A 20,727-nucleotide genomic window follows, 5' to 3' on the forward strand; every position below is an offset into this window, starting at 1 on the left:
CACAGCGCTCGCTGGTCCCCCCAGCCCCCCCAGCCAGCCCTCCCCCCCCCCCGCAGTGCTCAGGGTCTCCCAGCCCCCCCCACAGTCGGGTGCTGTTGCATTGGAGAGCCAGTGCTGCTTTGTGAGGGGAAACGTTTAAAGCGGCGTTTTACGCATCTCCCCTTTTGGTTCATGTTCTGCAGTGTCTGCCGGCAAAGGGCTGTTTGGCGTCCGGGAAGCAGAGGGTATGTCAGTGCCCGGCCCCTGCACTGACCGTCCCCCCGCTGAGGGGGGCCAGCCAGTTCGTTTAGTTGCATAAATTAGAGGCAATGGAGATTCACAGCAGCACACCAAAGTATAAAGTACTTGCGTGGTCTAGGTCTCAGCGCAGGACAACACGTGAGAACGGGGCGTCCCTGACGGGCAGCACTAGACACTTTTCCGTGACAGCTCCTGTAAATACAGAGACCCTCTGCCACCCAGGGCCTTCCATAAAACCTCCCATTACCAGCCGTGCCTCCTGCTGGCTTCACTGGGACCCGCACAGCTGGGCAGGGAGGACAGGGAGAGGCGGGGAAAGTCGCTAGCGCAGCACAGCTCCCGGCGTGGGCACCATGAGCCCGGATAAAGGTGCCTGAGACCCAGACAGCTTCTTCCCCTTCCCCTTCCCCTGTGGCTCCCAGGCCCAGCCGCAGGGGGTGGGAGCCCTTCCACGGGGAGTTGCCTCCATGGACAGAGCCCTTGGGGCGGCCGGTGGGAGAGGGGCCTGCGCCCGGTGACACGGGACGGTTCCTTCCCGGCTCTGTTACTCACAGGGCCCGAGACCAGCAGCTCTGCTGGGTACCAAGGAGCTGCGCCAGGTCACAGCAGCTGAGTGCCCGGCCGGCCCCGAGCTCCCGGGGAGATGATGTGACGGTCACCCTGTGAGGAAATCCCAGCTGCCGCCTGCGTGCACCCAGCACTCCAGCCCCTGCAGCCACGGGGTGGAGTGCTTGGAGCTGGAACGTGGGGGCAAAGCCCCACCTCCTGGAGGGGGGTCCCCGCCCCACATCCCCTTCCGCAGGGTGGGCAGGGCTTCACGGAGGGGGCTGATGAGCCGCTAACAGGCAGGACACTGCAGACTGGCTGCTAAGGAGCTCAAGGCAGGGATGCTGCTAGGGGCTTAGCTGGGCCCCCGGGTTGGCACAGCCCCGATGTGCATGTAGATCAAAGGCCTGGCTTCCCCGGGAGGAGAGGCAGTGCATCCCGGCAGGGTGGGAGGGGGAGAGGACCAGGGTCCGAGGGGGCACGGCCCAGGGGTACCAGGGAACACGCTCCCCACTCAGGAGCTCAGAGCTGCAGCCTGAAGGGGACACAGTGCTTAGCTGAGAGCAGCAGGGATGCTCATGGGTCTGCGTGGCCTGTCTGCCTCCCTGCAGCTCCCAGCCCTTCTGCCCATCCGGGTCCGGGTCGGGCCCTGGCTGGCAGGCGCGGGGACGTAGGGCACAGGGTGAGACCGAGGATAGTGAGGCAAGACACACACGACAATGCTGCGGCCGCAGCCCTGTCCGAGCCCAGCGGCAGCACACAGACTCGCCCCGGGCGGCTGGGGGCCTGCTCAGGTACAGAGCCATTCCCACGCCGTGTGCCCGGTCATCACTCGAGGGCACATGGCAGCTTGACGATTCTAGTCCGGGCCCGCCTGGCCAGCTGCTGCCTGCTCCCTCCGGAGGGTCCTGATCTCAGTCCCCAGTGGGTGCTACGGGAGGGTGGGGGCCCACGGAGCTCATGTGCTCCATGCCCCAATCTCGCTCTCTTTATTAACGACCCTGCGGTGCCCAGTCTCCAGGTGGCTCCCAGACCCAACCAATGGGCACAGCGGGCCCTGCCCGTTACGTCCCCAGTGGCAGAAACGTGAGGTTCCCCTCTGTGTCCAGGGCCAGCTCCTTGGCCTCCAGGCTCCCCCTGTGGCCCAGCTCCGAGGTGCCGCCGTCGGGCTGCGAGAGCGTCCTCTCCAGAGCCCTCCTGTTGTCAAAGTGCAAGGCCTCTTTCTGCTTGACCAGCGTGTTCCTGAGCGGGCCGCTGGGCGCGGGGGGCGGAGAGTCCCGGCCAACTGAGCCAGGGGACAGGCGCTCGAGCTCCGGTGACTCCGAGTCGTCCGTGGCCAGCGTCTTGGAGTCGCTGCCACTGTTGTCCTCCTCCAGCGGGCTCTCGGCCTCCTCCGGCTCAGTGTCCGACTCGCCCTCCTCCTCCAGGGTCAGCTGGAACTGGAACTTCTCCCCCCCAACGCCCTTCTCGGGGTCCTGCTCCTCGGGCGGCGAGGGGCTGCGTGGGATCATGCTCTGGTACCACTCCCGGTTGTCCTCCAGCGTGTCCAGGATCTCCTGGGCGTCGGGGTGCACCAGGTCGGCCCACGTCTCCCACAGCGGGTGAGCGATGTAGTCGATGAAGCCCACCTGTGAGAAAAAGCAGAGCTGGGGGTTACGGGCAGGTCCAGGCACATCCCTACGGGGGCAGCATCCCTGCCCCGGGGAGTCCTGCAGTCAGGTCCAGCATCTACATCAGCTTCCCCTGTCCAATTCTGACCCCATGGGGACCTGCCCCGGGACCTGCCAGCTTCCAGAGGCTGCTGACGGGCGGCCCATGGGCAGCTCCAAAGGACCTGGAGTGGTGCCAGCTCCTCCCTGCTATCGCCCCCAGGGGTCACGCCCAGGCTGCCTCTCCCCACCCGGATCCTTCCACGAGAGCCCGGACGCTGCCTCGGAGCCAACGTGCCGCGTGGACGGGGCCGCGGCAGGATCCTGCCCACTGGCGAGTGCAGTGGGGTGGCAGCAGAGCCCAAGAGCCCTGCCCTCTTCTCGGTGATGGTTCCCCAGGCTCCGGTGGGCGCAGAGGGCCCCCAGAGAAGCCTCCTCCCAAGGCCACATCCCTCCCTCCCTCCCGCTGTGCTCCATGGCACCTCGCTGGCCCCTGCACCCCGAGCTGCGTCCAGCCCAGCCCCGGCCCCAGCCCCACCTGGGACTTCTCCACGGAGGCGCTGAGCTTGTCACACATGGGGCTGATCTCCATGCCCTTCTCCCGCTCCCGGTCCCCCTGGTGGAAGAACTCCACCATGATCCGGTCCGTCCACTGGCGGTACAGCTCCAGCGGCTTGGTGGGGTTGCTGAGGTCGGCGCAGTGAACCATGTTCTGCAGGACCTGGGGGGAAGGACAGTCACCGCTTTGCAAAGAGCCCGTCCGCCTCCCCGACGCCTGGCTGCCCTGGCCAGCCCCACTCCCAGGGCCCGTCCCTCGGGGGCAGCGCTGAGCTGGGACCTGGCAATGTCTGCACGAGATGCCCAAAGCGGAGGGGGCAGGGCCCTGGCTGGGCATTCGTTCAATATCCCCCTGCAAGGACAGCACCGGAGCAGCCCAGCCTGGAGCCAGACCTGGGGCTGGAGCTCTGAGTGCTGTGGTGGGGCCGGAGGAGGGGGGTGGTTGGGATCTGTCTCGGGTTCAGAAGGGCAGAGGGGGCAGCAGCGAGGAATGTCTCCGCCAAGGAGTGTCACGGTCTCATCGCAGGCCGGCGACCCACCTACATGAGCCATTCCGGCCGATGGGTGAAGCAATAAGGAGGAAGGGCTGGGGCCTGCAGTGCTGAGCTGCCCCATTGCATGGGGTCGGGGTCCCAGAGCCCCTCGCTCTCACCTGGATTCGGTCCGAGTAGTTATCCAGCAGCAGGACTCCCAGACTGGTCACCTTCTTGGTCTCCACCATCGTCTTCAGATCTGCCAGCAGGTTCATGTGTTTGGACATGTCCGTTGCCAGCACCTGCATGGAGGAGAGGGCACCCATTAGCCTGTGTCCAGCCGAACACCCCAGCCCCACACTCAGCAAACCAGGCAGCCTGTCCCTCCACTCCCCCAGCACCCTGGCTCCAGCGGCCACCTCCGTGGAACCGAGTGCAGGTCTCTTGGGCCTCCTGGGCCAGTCCGATCGCTGGTGCCCGGGGTGGGGAACAATCCCAGGCTGGCTGGCACGGGGGCAGCTAGAGGGGACCTCTGTGACGAAGTGGGACTGTTCTTAATGTTTCCTGTGAATACTGTGAGTGCCTCAGTTTCCTCTATGCATTTCTTAAGTCTCCAGTGTGCATAAATGGCTGACAATTTGTCTCCTAGCAACAAATGGCCAGGGTCCTTCCCCCCTGCAAGGGGATAGTTAAAGGTGAACAAAGAGATCAGGTGACCTCCTGGCCCGGGAAAGAAACAAAGGCCAGAAAGGAGGGGCTGGAGGGGGTTTCAGTTTGGAGCTGGCTGGGGACGGGAAGTGAGGGCAGACGGGGTTGTCTGGCTCGCTGGGCCCCAGAATGGACCCGGCTGAGGGGTCCCATTCGCTGGACCTACAAGCTCTGTTTTAGACCATGTTCCTGTCATCTAATAAACCTCTGTTTTACTGGCTGGCTGAGAGTCATGTCTGACTGTGAAGTGGGGGTGCAGGGCCCTCTGGCTTCCCCAGGACCCCACCTGGGCGGACTCGCTGTGGGAAGCGCACGGAGGGGCATATGCTGAATGCTCCAAGGTCAGACCCAGGAGGTGAAGCCGTGTGAGCTTGCCCTGAAGACAGTCTGCTCCGAGGGAGAGGAGGCTCCCCAGAGTCCTGACTGGCTTTGTGGGGAGCAGTTCCAGAGCATCGCCCGGGGACTCCGTGACAACCTCGCAGGCTGTGACTCTCCTACTCCAGGGATGTCACAGCACAGGATGGAGACCAAGATCAGCCGTGCCCAGAGCAGCCAGGTCTTGTTTAGAGTGAAGGGAATAGCGTGTCCAGCTCCCTCTGGGCCACCAGAGTCCGTGAATCATTGACCCTGACTCTGCCAAGCCCTGCTGGGAGCGGCGGGTGCATGTGCGTGAGAGACCCCAGAGCCAGCTGCATCGGGGCCCTTGCTCTGCAATAGCAACGCACCAAGGGCACGAGGGCAGACAGGCGTCAGGTCAGTCAAAGGGGGCCCGTTACTGTCAGGCCATCGCTCCATGCAGGCGTTGGAGAGTACCTAGGCCTGACCCCCATGGAGTCGGGGTCAATCCTGCATCTCATGAGCACCGAGCAGGCCCTGGTCCCCTCACCATGTCGATGGCCATCTTGCGGAGCGACTGCCGCTGCTTCTTGCTGAGGTGCTGGAAGATGTCGCAGTTTTCCTCCTGGAGGAGCTTGAAGCCCACGGCCAAGTGGTGATTCTCCAGGACAGAGACGTCGTTGTACATCAGAGCCAGCTCCGAGTCTGCAGAGACAGGCGGGGTTAGCACGAGAGGCCGACGCAGGCTCCCGGCTGCCAGCCCGTCCATGTGGCTGCCGGCGGCTCCCGGTGGGACCCCTGCTGCAAAGGGGCCTGCACTGGGAAATGATTGGCCCCAGCCGGGTCTGGGGCACCTCAGGTGAGACCCGGGGCCACGTCGATACCAACTGCAGAAGCCGTCTGGGGGGCCCTTGAATGAGCGTGTCTGCACCGCAACTGTTTGCAGAAGAACCACACGTAGGCTCCCAACACCCATGGCTACACCGGGGTTCAGACCCACCGTGCCCAGCACAGGGACCTCACGGAGCTGGGCCACATGGCACAGGGCCCCCGTACTGCGGCTGGAGCCCTGGATTTGGTCAGAGGAGGCTGGCAGTGGCATTAACCCTGGGAGTGCCAGGCCTTTGCAAGGGCTCCTCCACCTGGCCAGTGTCTCATCACAGTGGCCTGGGGCAGCCAGCCCTATGACACACGTGTCTCCCAGGACCGGCCTGGGACTGGCGGGTTCCTGGGGGAGCTGAACTCACTGGTGTTGATCAGGAACTGGTTTGACACGCCGGGGTGGTCAACGTCATGGATGGCGCTGGCGAAGATGGCAGCCATGACCTCCAGGTCCGTGAACACAGCCTGGAACCGAGGGACAGGGAGTCAGAACGGAAAGAAAGCCGCTCTGCAGGCCAACGGATACACCGAACACGTGGGTTTGCACGCTGGGGGAGCCAGAGGTGTACGTCACCACAGCCACTGGGAGCAAGCCCCTTAGCTCTGGTTAACTGCGGCTGGAGGCGCCCGCGTACCGGGCTGTCTGCATGTCTCGGGCAGCGAGCTGGGGCGAGGGAAAGTCGGGGTATTCCCCACACGCTCCAGGCGGGAGGCATCCCCCAGCTGGGATCCTGGTGCGAACAGGTCCAGGATGGGACTGTGGGGAGACCCAGCATCTGCTAGACAACATCGGGAGGAGGAAGTGTAACTCCTACCCCTGCCCCTACGTCCCTCCTTCCCTGCAGCCATCTGTCCCACCCAGACAGTGCGACCTGCCTTCAGGGACCACCCAAAACTCCAGGAAACTGGGCTGCACGAGGGGACTGAGAGGGGACAGGAGAACAGTTTTCAAGTATGTCAAAGGTTGTGACAAGGAGGAGGGAGGTAAATTGCTCTCGATAATCTCTGAGGACAGGACAAGAAGCAATGGGTTTAAATTGCAGCAAGGGAGGTTTAGGTTGGACATTAGGAAAAACTTCCTAACGGTCAGGGTGGTTAAACACTGGAATAAACGGCCTAGGGAGGTTGTGGAATCTCCATCATTGGGGATTTTTAAGAGCAGGTTGGACAAACACCTGTCAGGGATGGTCTAAATAATACTTAGTCCTGCTTTGACTGCAGGGAACTGGACTAGATGACCTCTCGAGGTTCCTTCCAGTTCTTTGATTCTACGATTCCTATGCAAAGATGGCTCTTTAATTGAAGGATGGACACACCTCACTGGGGATGGGTGGCTTGTGACATGGTGCAGACCTAGCCCAGGCTGCAGAGAGACGTGCTCTGGGGGGCACTAAGCTCTGGAGCCCAGGGGCAGACCCGATGTGCCACCCCACTGGCCTCCCAGTCTGGAGCCTGGGTGGGGGAGCGACTCCGAGAGCTGTCCCCACCCCCTCACCTCCAGAGCCGGCGTGGACAGCAGCACGTGCGTGGACTGGACCACGTCTGCAGCGTGGATGTTGTTGTGATAGGCCACGTCAGCATGGTAATGGTCCTCCAGGGTCATCAGATAGGTGATGAAGGTGTCGGCTGGGATGCTGAAGGTCTTCATCAGGTCCCGCTCCTGCCAGGCAGCAGAGAGGGCGGGACGGGCTCAGCGCAGGGCACTGACCTTCCCGCTACCCCGGTGCAGCTTCAGGACGAGCCAGGGTCAGTCCCCAGCTCACGGGACAAAGGGTTTTTAATTCAGAACTCCACGGAGTTTCTCTGACCTACGGCTGTCCTGGCACCTCCCCAGACACAGCTGCCCTGGAGGGTCGTGTGGACAAGGACGAGCTCGGGAGAGGCAAGGCCAGTGACTGTGCGGGGAGGTCAGGTTAGAGCGCGAGGCATCGTGCTGCCCCTGGCCCCCCACCCTGCCTCCTGCTGCCCCCCACCCCCTGCTCCACGCTGCCCATGCCCTGCCCCCACTGGGAGCCCCCCTGGGGCTCACTCACCTGGAAGATGCTGTACATGACGACCGTAAGCGGGCGGTTGCCAGAATACTCGGTGATTTTAAACATGTCAAGACCCCATTTGTTTGTATCTTTGAGTTCCTGGGAGAGACACACGGCAGTGAGTCAGCGGGGGGCGCGGGCGGCACAGGCCTGGGGGTGGGACAGGGTGGGGGGGGCGCGGGCGGCACAGGTCTGGTGGTGGGGTGGGGCGGGGGTGGGGAGCGGGCGGCACAGGCCTGGCGGTGGGACGGGGCGGTGGGAGTGCGGGTGGCAAAGGCCTGGCGGTGGGACGGGGCCGGGGGTGGGGGGGCGTGGCCGGCACAGGCCTGGCGGTGGGATGGGGCGGGAGGGGGCGTGGGCGGCACAGGCCAGGCGGCGGGACGGGGGGGCAGCCAGGGGGACACGGGGCCGAGGGGCGGTGAGGCGAAGCATTCCTCCCCCTCCCTCAGCGTGTGGGCTCAGGGCCCTGTTCACCTTGGCCAGGAGCCCTTCCTGGTCCGTCTTGACCCCGAAGCGAGGGATGCTGGAGCTGATGAAGCTGGAGCTGTGCGTCAGTTTCTTCAGGCCGCTGATCTGGGCCATGGGGCGCGTCGTCTTCTCCGCCTCCTTCTCCTTGGGTGTGGGGGAGGGAATTTCCACCTCATGCTGCTTGTCTGGGGGAGAGAACATGCAGAGACCGGTCGGAGCGTCGGGCACAGCCCCCCCGCCAGGCCATCGCCCTCTGGGAGTTGGGGACGCTGCCCGGGTCCGGCCATTGTGACCGTTCCGGCACCTGCCTCTGTCCTTCCTTGAGCAGCTGGTGAGCCAAGAGGCTGCTCTGAGAGCCAGCGGGCACCAGGCTGGTCAGAGCCCACTGAATGCCCCCCACCTCAGAGCCTCTTGGCGCGCGGCTAGGTGAGGTCCATGAGCAGCATGAAAGTGGCAGATTTCCAGCGGGGGCGCACAGGACGGGACACCACTGCCGAGCTGGGGGAAAGCCCCTAACCCTGTGCCCCAGGCAGCTGGTGACGGCCAGCAGGGACAGGGGGAGTTAAAACCGGAAGCTCCCCCGTTCCCCTGCAGAACACTGCGTTCCCCTTGCCAAGCCCCGCACCGTGGCCCAGCGCCCACACTCAGCGCCTGAGAGCAGCCAGCTCAGCGCCCTGGCCTGCGACCGCACTTACTGCGGTCACTTTCCTGGAGAGGTAAAATGCTGGAACAACCTGTGTGTGTTTTCCGCCCGAGCCCCACAGCTTCACGCCGCTCAGGCCTGACCCGCCCGCCCAAACGACGTAGACCCAGAATTGACGTAAGTTGAGTCTAATAATATTATCGCTGCCATGGCAACGGGAGACAATGTGTTGAGGAATGTTGGTGCTTCCCAGCTGAACTGATGTTTCAAAGACCAATTCCTCCCCCCTCCCCCGGTGCACATGCACAGGGACAGATCGCCTGTGTAGACCCCCCCGCCCAGCACTGGGAACCGTGGCAAGCCGGGGTTCTTCACAGCGACATGTTTCGTTTCCAGACAACTCTGCTCCATCGCCGTTCATAGCTCTGCCAGAGGCTCTCAGGAGAGCCCCTGACCTGCTCCGTGCCTCAGTTTCCCCATCTGTAAAATGGAGCTGCTGAGGCAAGGCTGGGAAGCTGCATTCATTCTGACTGGTAATGTGTCCCTGGGGGCAGGGGTGGTGCAGATTTTATTTGTGGAGGCCTCTCCTGTTCCTGCAGCCAGGTAGGTATCCAAACGAATGCTCCCTTTGTTAAAGCCCCTCTATCTCAGCAAAGGGCCTGAGACTTTGCAGTAGGGTGACCAGATGTCCCGATAAAATCAGGACCGTCCCGATATTTCAGGGTGTGTCCCGCGTCCCGACCGATCTTTGGTCAGGACACAAATTGTCCCGATATCCGCTCGCAGGGACTGACTCGCCTTATTTTTTTTTGCTCCCCCCCCTGTGTCCCGATTTTTTCTTTCCCTCATCTGGTCACCCTACTTTGCAGGGAGCCTCAGGGCGTTTGCATTCCTCAAACAGGCAGAGGGGCGGCGAGGGGAAGGGGGGGGAACGTGTGGAAAATGAAAGCAAAGCCAAGTCCGTGTGTGGGACAGGGCTGACCCTGAGGGACGAGCGCTGGCTCACCGGGCTGCTCTGAGCCCTCAGCCCCAGGAATGCAGGGCTGGGCTGTGCAAGAGAAGCCCAAAGGAATCGGCCGTCAGCTGTACCCAGCACATGCTGCCCAGCTCTGCCTGGACACGGCGCTGCAGGTCAAGCGCCAGGTGCCCGGAGACGAGCCCCCTGCCCTCCCATTGCCAGCTGACTCCAGCCGGAATCCTGCCAGAGTGAGGACCCAGCTCTCGCGCCACCCTCCGCTCTGCTGGGAAAGGAAGAGATGCAGAGAAAGCATCTCGCCTCCAGGTCTGGATTGCAGTTACAAAGGGACATGGGATAGAGCCCTGCGCTGGGTATGGCTGGAGACGCATGGTCAGAGCCCAGCGGCCTCGGGCTGGCACTGGGCAGCGCTCACACCACCGGGCAGGCCAGTCACTATTTCCCATGTGATTTCATTCGCCTGGGCTGCAGTCGGGTGTCTGGGAAGGGCAGGGTCACTAATAGCCTCACATCTGCACAGCGCCAGGAACGTACAAGGGCTACCGGAGATCTCGGGGGCCCTGGCAACCTCTGCTGCCCTGTGCAGAGATCAGCTGTGACGGAGCAGAGAGCGGGGCGGATTTGACCTGGGAATGTTGCAGGGGAGTTACATTGGGGTGAGAAGGAAGCTACCTGAGCCAGGAGGGGGGTTGGGAGAAGTGACACCACCTGGCCGGAGACTGGGCAAAGGAGAGGAGGAGCAGAGGGGAGGGGGGAGAGAGCTGCTGGAGGAGGTTTTAGTTTCAGTTTTGGGCTGGGTGGTGCAACGCAGGTGAACCCCAAGCTGGGGTCCAAGCTCCCTGAACCCCCCAGAAGGACTTGACTGAGGGGTCCTGGCTGTGCCTACAAGCCCTGTTTTAGACTGCGTTCCTACTGACCAATAAACCTTTCATTTTACTGGCTGGCTGAGAGTCACGGTGAATCGCAGGAAGAGGGGTGCAGGGCCCTGATGTCCCCCCACTCTGTGACACCAGCAGGACCCCGATTTCCATCTGGGTGCTGGGCTTTCCCCAAGCTCCATGCCAACAGCGAGTGCCAGGCCCATCCCGGGGGGCTGCGAGACCTAAGCAAATGCTGGGAGTCAGCCGATTCTTCTCGCTGAGCATTGACGAACTGCTCCATTTCCGGGGGACGGGACGGTGCCGCTCTGGCACCCAGCCCCTGCCTGCCCGTCGTCCCAAAGGACACAGGATTCCTGCCCCCTCCGACTCCCGAACAGGGAAACGCTCAGCGCTTTATTCACCGTCACTCAGCCAAAGGCCCTAGGCTGGCAGCAGATACAAGCCCAGATTGTGTGAGCTTCAGCATGACCAACAGACTCCGACGCTGGAGATGAACCACCGCTGTGCGGTGACCCTAACGCAGCCGCCACTCTGGTTTATTGGGACAGACCCAGTTTCTCCGGTGAGGGCCTGGTGCCCCGGGCCCTTCTTTCCAGTCACCCGAAAAGTCCTGTGTTTTTTTCTGCCTGTCGACACCGTTGGGTTTTTGTAAGCACCGGCGTTGGCCTGTGGCGTGCAGCTGCTCCAAGCAGCGTTTGCGGCCTGCTCACCGGGGCCCGGCGAAGGAGTGAGCGGCAGGATGAGTGGCCATGTCTAACGAGCTGCTGTCAGCTGGGAGCGAGCGTTAAGGTCACTTGTTTGGTGGTTCACACGCTCGGCCTACGTCTGCACTTGGGGCTGGAGGAGCCTCCCTCGCACTAGTGCTGATTGCGGCCGCGCGGCCAGCGGGACAGGGTATGTACTCGGCCCAGCGACCCGGCTACACTCTCTTCACGCACTAGCTTGAGCAGAACTAGCACTAGCACGTCTCCTTGAGCTGGGACCCTCCCCCAGCGCTGAGTGTAGTCCAGCGGTTCCCAAACTTCATTGCTCCGCGACCCCCTTCTGACAACAAAAATCACTACATGACCCAAGTCTGAACCTGCCCGAGCCCCACTGCCCTGGGTGGGGAGGCCAAAGTCGAAGCCCAAGGGCTTCAGCCCCAGGTCCCAGCAAGTCTAATGCCAGCCCTGGGGACCCCATTAGAACAGGGCCCCGCCCCACAGTTTGAGAACTGCTGGTGTAGCCATATCTCACTGGTCTGTCCGCCCTGCTCTCCGATCTGCAGCACGGGAGCATACCAAGCTCGCTGTGATCTGGCTAACTCCAGTACCAGCCGCAGTGAAGATGGAGCAGCACAGGCGGCAGGCCCCCAGGACGCCGGGTACATCTCAGGGCGATAGCACCCCCCAGCTACCACGGCTCTGGTGCTCTTGTGTGCTGCAGTCCCACGCCCGCGTGCTCTGCAGACAGACCCTCCGTTACCGGACAAACCCCCCTCTTGGAAGCGGGGGGCTGGCAGCAGCGACATCAGCGCATGCTGAGGAATGTATCTTCTGGCCTCTGTATCACTATTTTGTGGCACTAGAAACGTGGCCGTCTCCTTATCTCCAGCTGGAGAGCCCGGCAGAGTGGCTCTAGCTGTGGGGTGACAGGCTGGACTGCAGTTAACCAAACCCTTCCTAAACGCTGGTCACACCTTGGCCACTGCAAGGCTGCTGGACCCCACCCCAACCACACTGACATGCAGAGAGTACAAGCAAGCCCCGGGGCGCAGGGAAATCACCCCTGCCTGCCCCTCGATCCTGAACAGGGCTGGAGGGGTCCCAGGAGTGGGCTTTTGCCACTTTAATCAGCCCCGTCACATACAGCAGAGACCACGTTCCCCCAGTCACCCGGCAAGACGTCACGAGGGCAGATAAGGGCACTTCTCCTGTCTCTGTGGGGTAACAAGGAGAGAAAGGGGAGGCCTCGTGGGCAGCCGTTCCCACGGCCCCGTCATTGGGAAGAAGTGGCTGACGTACTTAGCCAGGGCATGATGCAGGACCCAGAAGGAGACGGTGGCAGGCCCTGTCTTTTTAGTGATGTGTCACACGACTTCCCTAGCTGGCTGACACGGCATTGCTGGGTGCAGCATCTTCCCCTAGCTACCCCCCCAACAATCAGTATCCATGGGATTACGGCCACACCCAGCTCGCTCCAGCCCCTTGGTGCCTGGTGCTTTGCAAACACACCCTGCCCCAAAGAGATTACACAGAATCCACTCAGAAACAAAATGCAACAGGCAGGGCTCTTCCACCGCATGCACCATCAATACCCCTCCATGTTTTCTGCCTGGGTTTTGCTCAGTCTAGGAAAGCCTTAGAGACAATCAGGCTTCCGCATGTGGCGATGGGGAGCTGCTGAGACGACAGTGCAGCACAGGAGAAAATCTCTGGTCCAGCCACCCCCTTCTCACTGGTCCTTCAACTCCAGACATCACATTCTCTAAAGGAAAGTGCCACTGTGTATGGCCGGGGCAGCGCGGCATCCCCCAGCCCTGCTACTCACCCAGGAAGGTGCTGGAGATGTATTCAGACACCTGGTTGCCAGAGCGGCTGGTTTCGGATAGGTGCGTCAGTTCCCTATTCAGCATCCTTTTAAACTGCAAAGACAAGCAATGGTGCCCATTAGCAACCCGGCCAGGAGACCCGAGCAGGAGTCACCGCCCCAGACTCCATGGCCCTGCCCAGCGGGATGGGGACGGGGTGGAGTGGAAGCACCAAGCAGGCTCTGGGGATGGCGACAGGAATTCATTTCCCGGGGGGTTGCAGCACTCTGCCTTGGGAGGCTCTCACGGGGTTTATAATAACATGCTCGTAATGACCTGGGCCTTCCAGCGCGCACTACACCAGACCGTGCGCCGCAGCACGGCACCAGCATGTAAATGCAGAGACACAGCCCACAGAGGTGCGAGCTGCATGGACGTGACCAGGGGCTGTTACATAAACTGGCTGCATCTGGGTTTTGCCCTTTTCCATGCTCATTCTTGGGGAATATCCCAGCAGGTGCAACTGAAGCAAATTGCTCTGATCACAGGCTGCTTTCAAACCAATTTCCTTCCCCGTGAGTGGGCTGGACCCTGCGTTCACACCATCATGTCTGACACACATTGCACGTGGCACATTCACAACACGCTGGATCAGTCCCACTGCGCAGCATGTGCGTGTGAAAGGAGCAGGGAGTGCAGGAGCCACTGCTACGGGCACAGGCTCAAATGCCACCCTGGAGAGGGTGCCCGGCCGGCAGGGACCCTGCGAAGGCCACTGGCTGAGCTCACCGGGGGAACTTCCAGGGGGTGACGTTGGTTCTGGGGCAGGAGACAAAACACGACTGGGGCAGCTAAAGCCATCAGCAAGGGCCAGGGCTGGAGGCGATCGCTCGGAGCAGAACAGGGCTCCGCATAGGACACCGAATGGGAAATACAGCCGGCCCTGCATTCCCAGGTGGGCGCCTGCGCTCAGTGCATAGCCAGGGGCACCAGGGCTGCAGTTCGGGAACCTTCGGCTGGAAACACCTGCCTCCCTCCCCGCTGCAGGGGAGCTGGCGCTGTAAGGACTGGGCTGCAGAAGGGCTCCGATGCCCCATCCCCGAACTGCTGCCATGGGGGATATGCTAGACTTGGGCTCTCCGGGACAAGGGTGCCCGGGGATGCAGCCTGGCCCCAGCGAGAGCAGGCTGCACCCTGCTTGGGGTGTGAGGGCCAGAGGGTGGGCCCGGGCCAGGCTGCCGCACGGAGGGAACTCAGGGGAGCCTGCTGGGGTGACAAGCCCCTGGGCCTGGGGCCAGCTCACCCACTTATCTTGATAAAGCCCCAGGATGCGGAGAACCAAGGGCTGGCGTCAGGCATCTCAGCTTCCCGCCAGCAAGGCTGGCACCGTGCGGCCGGGAGCCTGGGGCTGAGCCAGGGATGCCCTTTGGGAACCGGGGGGCCGGGGGGGGATTAGCCGAACCCCTGATGCCCTACGAATCGGAGCAGGATGCTGACACGCCGGATGCAGCGCTGCAGGGGTTCGGGCTCCTTGCTCATGTCCCAGGCACCCCAGGGCTGCTCCCGCAGTGGCAGGTAGCCCCGCCCCCACGCGCTGCCGCCCAATGAGCAGGCTCCGCGGCAGGGGCAGGACCCAACCCTGCACTCCCATTGGCTGCCTGAGCCCCAGCCGATGGAGCCCCACTTTAACCCTTCCTGTGCTGCAAGGCAGCCCCCGTCTCAGAGCCGGGCCAGGGGATGGAGCGTGCCTTGGCGCAGCGGCCGGGACAGGCGGGGAGAGGGCTGGGGGGGCTGTCCCGGGCTGTCCCGGCGGCAGCTCTCGCCTCTGTCCCTGCGTGCAGGAAATGGGGCCCAGTCCTCGAGGTGGGGGCAGCTCAGGACGGCAAGGTGGGACCAGGGGCATAGGGGGGCTGGGGGTGCACCCCTGGCTTGAAATGGTTTCTGTTCTATGCAGGGTTTACAGTTGGGGCAATGGTGACAGGTTTCAGAGGGGCAGCCGTGTTAGTCTGTATCAGCAAAAACAACGAGGAGTCGTGTGGCACCTTGGAGACTAACACAGTTATTTGGGCTGATGAAGTGGGTTCTAGCCCACGAAAGCTTATGCCCAAATCAATGTGTTAGTCTCTAAGGTGCCACAAGGACTCCTCGTTTTCAGTTGGGTCAATGGCTCTCAGCACCCCCCAATGTACAATGGGCAGAGAGCTGCTGGACTGCGGGTACTGGAGCGACACGCTGGGCGAAGGAATTCCCTTTATCAGGCCCTCGACTCTTGGCGAGAGAGACAACGTGTGTGTCTAACGCAGCCTGGGGTACAGTCTGTTCCCGGTTACAGCCTGGCACCCACGGTGCATGTGTGTAGCGGGGCTCTCTCCCCCTGCAGATCAGAGCTATTCGAAGGCAGGCCCAGCCCGCCGTCCTGAGCCACTTGGCAAGTCACGCTCCTGAAAAGTGAAAGGAGCCGGAGAAGAAGCCGAGGCGCGGATCGAGCTGTGCAGCATGTGCTGCCCCAGCAACATCTGCACAACAACAGGAAGGAAGGAGCGGGTGACGTAAGCAAGAACTTGGCGCCGAACACACACGAGCGTCTCCGCTGCTTTCTATCGCACTCCGAACATTCGTCAGAGCGGAAGGACCAGGAACCAAATCGCTCGTGGGCTTGGCTTCTGCAAGCGCAGTTGGCCAGGCAGGTCCCTCCGGGGGAGAGCAGGATTTTCCGCCTCACATTTCATCACAAGTTCCAGGACAACAGTGGAGACAACATCCAACCCTCTCCGGGCAGGACTAGGCAGCTGTCAGAGCACCCGAGCCTGGAGACGCACGTCAGAAGAATCTGAGCACCTCCGAAGTGTCTATGGGCCTATCTTCACGGCCCCGCTGGAGGCAGGGCAGCATCATTGCTCCCATTCCCAGGTGGTGAACTCAGGCACGGAGAAATCCCAAAGTCACCCAGGGAGTCACGGCGCCTAGCTCCCCCGACTCCCACAGCAGTGCCTCAGCCACGCGGCCACCCTTCCTCCATTGCCGCCCTGGTGAATTCCGGTGCAGTTCTTGCCAGTGCCAACAAGGCCCTAGTGACTACGCACCAGCACCGCCCTGGTGCTCCCCTCTCTCCACAAAGCAGGGGGCAGCCCTTTGGCTCTTCCTGGGTTGCTGACGGCCTGACTGAGGTCGCAGGCTTAAGCTAGTGCATTGGACCAGCTCTCTAGGGGCTTGGCTGGCTCCCAACGTGTTGGCGTTAAGCTCCGAGCCCTCGCTCGATGGCTTGGGACCCGGACCCACGCTCCCTATGCCAGGACGCCACGGCTCAGACCAGCAGGGCCTACAGCTGAGACCCCTCGCTAGAAAGGGACAGGAGCTTTGGGCAGGGCATTCGCTCAGGTTAGGCACTCGGTTTGCCAGAGCCCAGGTTTAACCTTCCAGGCCCACTGCACAGCCCAGATTCTCGCTGGCTGCTGCGGCGCGAGCGGGTTGGGGTGGGGCTGCGTGTATGGGCAGCCCTTGTGTGTTGAACCCGATGAGAAGGGCACCAGAGCCCACACAGTCAAAGTAAGAACCATAAATCTGACTACATCCTAACGCCTCCCTCTGCCCGCCTGGGCCTGCAGTCAGCGAGCAGAGCAGCAACGCCCAGCCCTCCAAGCGGGGCTCACTGCCACAGAAGGACCCTGTTAGCTATTGTCACCCAAAGGCAAATCTGATCTGGGAGCAAAGAATGTGTCAGCGCAGAACCTGACTTCCCTCGGTCAGAGAAGAGCCCTGGAACGGGGAACGTCACTCCTGAGCTCAGGGTGTGATGGGACTCCCAAAGCTCGGCTCCTTGCCGAACCTGCTGCTTGCCACTCTGGTCACGGGCTCTGAAGCAGCAGATTCCCTCTTGCCGGGAGACCCCTGCGCTCCACCCCAGAGGGAGCGCACCCCTGGCCACACAGGTGTCTGGTGGTGAAATGTTACCCACATGCCCCCCATCCGTACAGTGGGAGCTCACACACAGGAGGCAATGAGGCCGAGTCCGGCGCTGGGGTGCGCCCGGTAGCGTCACTGTCATGTGGGGCTGTGTCTCTGGTCTGGGGTTGTGCAGCGCCTAGCGCAATGGGTTCTGGCCAGCGACTGGGGCACCCGGGCGCTACCTTGACACACACAGCAGCAGCAGGCACCTATGCTGAGTCGGGCCCCGCGGGAGTTGCATGGAACCAGGTCTCCAGAGGGCTACTCACCCGTAGCTGCCTTGGACTCTGCTGGAACTACAGCTACCAAACCCAGAGGTACCCAAACCAGCAGCTTCTGTTGACAATGTTGGCCATAACCTGCCAAGCGCCCAGCGGAAGGTGCTAGCCCCATGGTTCTGGTCTCGGGACCAGTTTCTAAAATTTCCCAGGTCAGCTGGCTAGAGTGTTCTCCACTTCCTGTCCTGATCCGCTGTGTGTCAAACAGCTGCCACGCTCCAGCCCAGAGCAGGCTGCATTCCTGGGGTGGAGGGGGCAGAGGAGTGCAACCCCCTGCGTCCAGGCTCTGCAAGTCGGGGCTTGTCCCTGGGTCCTTGGGACTGTCCACCGGCTCTCTCTGCACAGCTGTGGCCCATAGGATGGCTGGGGTGGGGGTTTATAGACAGAAGCAGCGTCTCTGTTTCCTGTCAGGGTCTGACAGGGATCGCAGGCTCCCGTGAGGAGCTGCTGCGTCTCTTACCTTGTTGGAGGCCATCTCGCTGACAGAATGCCTGGTCTGCAGGGTCTCCAGCTGGTCCAAGCACCAGTCCAGCTCTTCCAGGGTCTCGATTGCCAGCTTCTGACAGGCATCCTCTGCGGACAGAGAAGCAGGTGGCGTTGGGGAGGGTGCTCGCTGGCCCGCTGGCCAGAGGCCATGCCAGCATGCCGCAGGGTCTCAGCATCACGTCCGTGCCCCCTGGGCCGTGCACTGCAGCCGCTCTGCTCCCAGCATTTACAGCTTGGGCCCAGAGGTGCCTCTGCTTCACAGACTGGTGCCCGGATAGCGTAGCAGCCTCTAGCCCTGAAGTTCTCTCTCCCACTGCCTGGCCTGCTCTGCCCTCTCCAGCCGAGCCGTGCTGCGCTCAGCCTGCCTGCTGGCCGCGCGTGGCTGGAGGGGAAGCCGAGCCGGGGGTGCTGGCAGGGCCGGCTCGTTACATAAAGCACAAATAGCAAATATCAGGTGGAAGTTGCAGCCATTTATTGTGTTGCCATGGCGACAGCAGGGGTTGAGCCTGACGGGTTCGGTGCCAAGGGAAGGTGCAGGACCGGGGCTTGGGGGGGTTTGGGGTCAGACATGATAATGACGCCTGTAGGGAGCTCTGCTCCCCGGGCTGCAGCAGGCACCGGCTACCAGCTCAGATACCAGAGCTTGTGAGCGGCATTGTCCCTAGAGCTGCCCTGGAGCTGGGCCTGCCCCGCAGCGGTGCTTTGCCAGGACCCGGACGTTGCTGTGAGCCAGTCCAAGAAGCTGACCCGGGCACCACCGCGGGGCCTGGTGGCACAGAGCTGAGGGGGAGCCGAACCCCAGCCTGGCTGGGGGACTTGCTGCACTTTCTGCCTGGGTTTTTCAGGCCCAAGTGGCTGGTTTTTCCAAGCCCTGGCCACATCGCACACCCCAGGAGTCGGGACGGGAGCCGAGCCCAGTCCACACAGTGTGGCTTGGCCAAGCTGCCGTTTCCTCTGGGCAGCCCTGGCCCATGTCCCTGGCCGCCCTGCTAGCGAGGTTCTGAGGGCAGAGGGGCTGTGCTTGTCTAACCACCTGCCCTGAATTAAGGCCGGTGGGAGCCAGGGTACAGCTTCAGAAAAACCATCCCTCTCGAGGGAGACCCCGGCCCAGCCCAGGGCTAATTCCGCTCGTTGTGCCTTAGTCCCAGTCTGAACTGGGCTCGCGGCAACTTCCGCCATTGGAGCTTGACAGGCTTGTGTCATAGAGTCCCCAGGCCAGCTCGGGTGTGCAAGGCTGCCCCGGCGTTGATGCCCGAGGCGCATGGGGCCGGGCCCCAAGTCCAGGCAGGAAGCTTAGCAGGCACTGGCCCCTCTGCCAGGATCGGACCCTATATCGGGCCTTATGATCCTGCCCCAGACAGCAGCCCCATATTATAGCAGAGATGTCCTGGGACACCCTGGCACCAGCCCCCCAGGGAGGGCGATGCCCATGCCCCCTGCCCTACCCAGTAAGGTCAGGCCAGCCTGGAGAAGTGCTCGGCCTTTTAGCGGGGCACAGACTTCTGCAGGGCTGCCAGGCTCTGGGATGAGGGGGTTTAATGCCCTGCTTCCACCCAAAGGTGCCCAGGTTCCCCACTGGCTGGCTGAGGGGTGCCCCTCTGGCCCCCACCTGGCGTCAGCACCCCCCACGCTCCCACCCCAGGCTGAAGCCAGCTGCAGTCGGGTTTGTTCGTGTGTTGCGGGTTGGCCGGGGTCAGAGGAAGCAGGGGCAGGGCCCACCCAGCAGCCCAGCTGGAGGCGGCAGGCCTCCCGCCGGGGCTGGAGCTCAGGCCTGGAGACACGAGCAGAGTTTTATTAATGGAACGTCTGACGTCAATAGGAGACTTTCCATCCTTGCTGCGGCATGAAGAGGAGCCAGACAGGAGGGAGCAGGCGAAAACCCGACATGGATCAGGAGGGGCCGTGCCAGAGCCATGGCACGCTCACCCCTTGGGGGACCGGGCTGGGGAGGGGAGCTTCATTCCCACAGGCCTCTGGCCACAGGAGGCCCCATCTCCTGGCAGCTGCCATTGCAGCGCCTCTTGGGGTGTGGCTCCTGGGGCCAGTGACACCATCAGGGGGGCCGGGCATGACGGTGCCCATGGCCGGGGACGGTGCCCCTGCAGCGCAGTTCAGAGACAGGCTGGGCGTGGCCCTGGAGCTCAGTTGGGCTATTTGCGGAGAGCTGGGAGCAAGCGGCGCTGCCTTGGGCACCTGAGCAGATGACTTGCCCACGTCCACCGTTCTCACCAGTACCAAGGCAAGCTGCAGCCCTGGCACTGGACAGCAGGCAGCTGCTCCGACATCCCAGCCCCGGGCTCAGCAGGGCAGGGGGGTGATGGCTGAGGCCGGAGGTTCACGTCCATCCTGCTGGGGAACCCAGGGCCTCGGCTCTGACGGGGCTGGGACACAGGGATCCTGGGGGAGGCCAGTCGGGAAGAGAGATCCTAGGGAGGGTCAGTCTCACCCTCCCCTGTCAGCTGTTACTGGCTGCCTCCATGCGGCCGCCTGCGCCCCGGGACAGCCCTGCAGTGAGCCTGGCCCCCGCAGGGAACTTACCCGACAGGCTGGCCTTGCACACAGAGGGCGGGTTGCTGCTAGAAGTTCTCCTGCAAGACACGTGGGACAGGCAGCGGCTGAGCGTGGCATTGCTGGGGTGCACCTGACTCAAACACATAACCCCCCCCCCCCCCAGGCCAGCTCCCCACGCCCCATACACTGGGGAGCAGCTTCTGCTGGGTACACGGGAATCCGATTCTCCCCCATCTCCCCTTCCCAGACCATTGTCCCCAGGAACGTTTGCTCTGTGCTCTGGGGTCTGGGGGATCCTCCCCACCTCGATTCTCCCCCATCTCCCCTTCCCAGACCATTGTCCCCAGGAACGTTTGCTCTGTGCTCTTGGGTCTGGGGGATCCTCCCACCTGCCCTTGGGACCTGGTCCCTTGGGATGGGCCCCCCAGCATGCGTGTTCGAACCCCTCTGATGCTGGCTGCTCCCCACTCACTTGCTAGCCACGCGGTCCTGCAGATGCGTCAGCATGGCAAAGTTGCTCCTGACGGTGCGCAGGCTGGCCAGGACCTGTGGGAGAGGAACGCAGCCGCTGAGGGCAAGCAGCACAAGAAAGATCCTGGGCGCGG

The 20,727-nt window shown here is 62.7% G+C and overlaps 1 protein-coding gene across 2 annotated transcripts in view; it reads right to left on the reverse strand.

The window, feature by feature from the left end:
* Positions 1-60: 60 nt before the first annotated feature.
* Positions 61-20,727, reverse strand: part of PDE4C (phosphodiesterase 4C) — a 95,134-nt gene continuing 74,467 nt past the window's right edge. For both annotated transcript variants that reach the window (XM_034755354.1, XM_034755356.1), the window contains 12 exons: positions 20,595-20,668; positions 20,150-20,199; positions 17,586-17,698; positions 12,923-13,016; positions 7,900-8,078; positions 7,426-7,524; positions 6,888-7,052; positions 5,758-5,857; positions 5,061-5,215; positions 3,646-3,768; positions 2,974-3,156; positions 61-2,414 (listed from right to left, as the gene is read on the reverse strand). In XM_034755354.1, the coding sequence (XP_034611245.1) occupies positions 1,851-2,414; positions 2,974-3,156; positions 3,646-3,768; positions 5,061-5,215; positions 5,758-5,857; positions 6,888-7,052; positions 7,426-7,524; positions 7,900-8,078; positions 12,923-13,016; positions 17,586-17,698; positions 20,150-20,199; positions 20,595-20,668 (1,899 nt within the window). In that variant the 3' untranslated portion in view covers positions 61-1,850. The remainder of the gene's footprint in view (positions 2,415-2,973; positions 3,157-3,645; positions 3,769-5,060; positions 5,216-5,757; positions 5,858-6,887; positions 7,053-7,425; positions 7,525-7,899; positions 8,079-12,922; positions 13,017-17,585; positions 17,699-20,149; positions 20,200-20,594; positions 20,669-20,727) is intronic.

The sequence above is a fragment of the Trachemys scripta genome, chromosome 22 (assembly GCF_013100865.1).
Source record: "Trachemys scripta elegans isolate TJP31775 chromosome 22, CAS_Tse_1.0, whole genome shotgun sequence".
NCBI classification, from domain to species: domain Eukaryota; kingdom Metazoa; phylum Chordata; order Testudines; family Emydidae; genus Trachemys; species Trachemys scripta.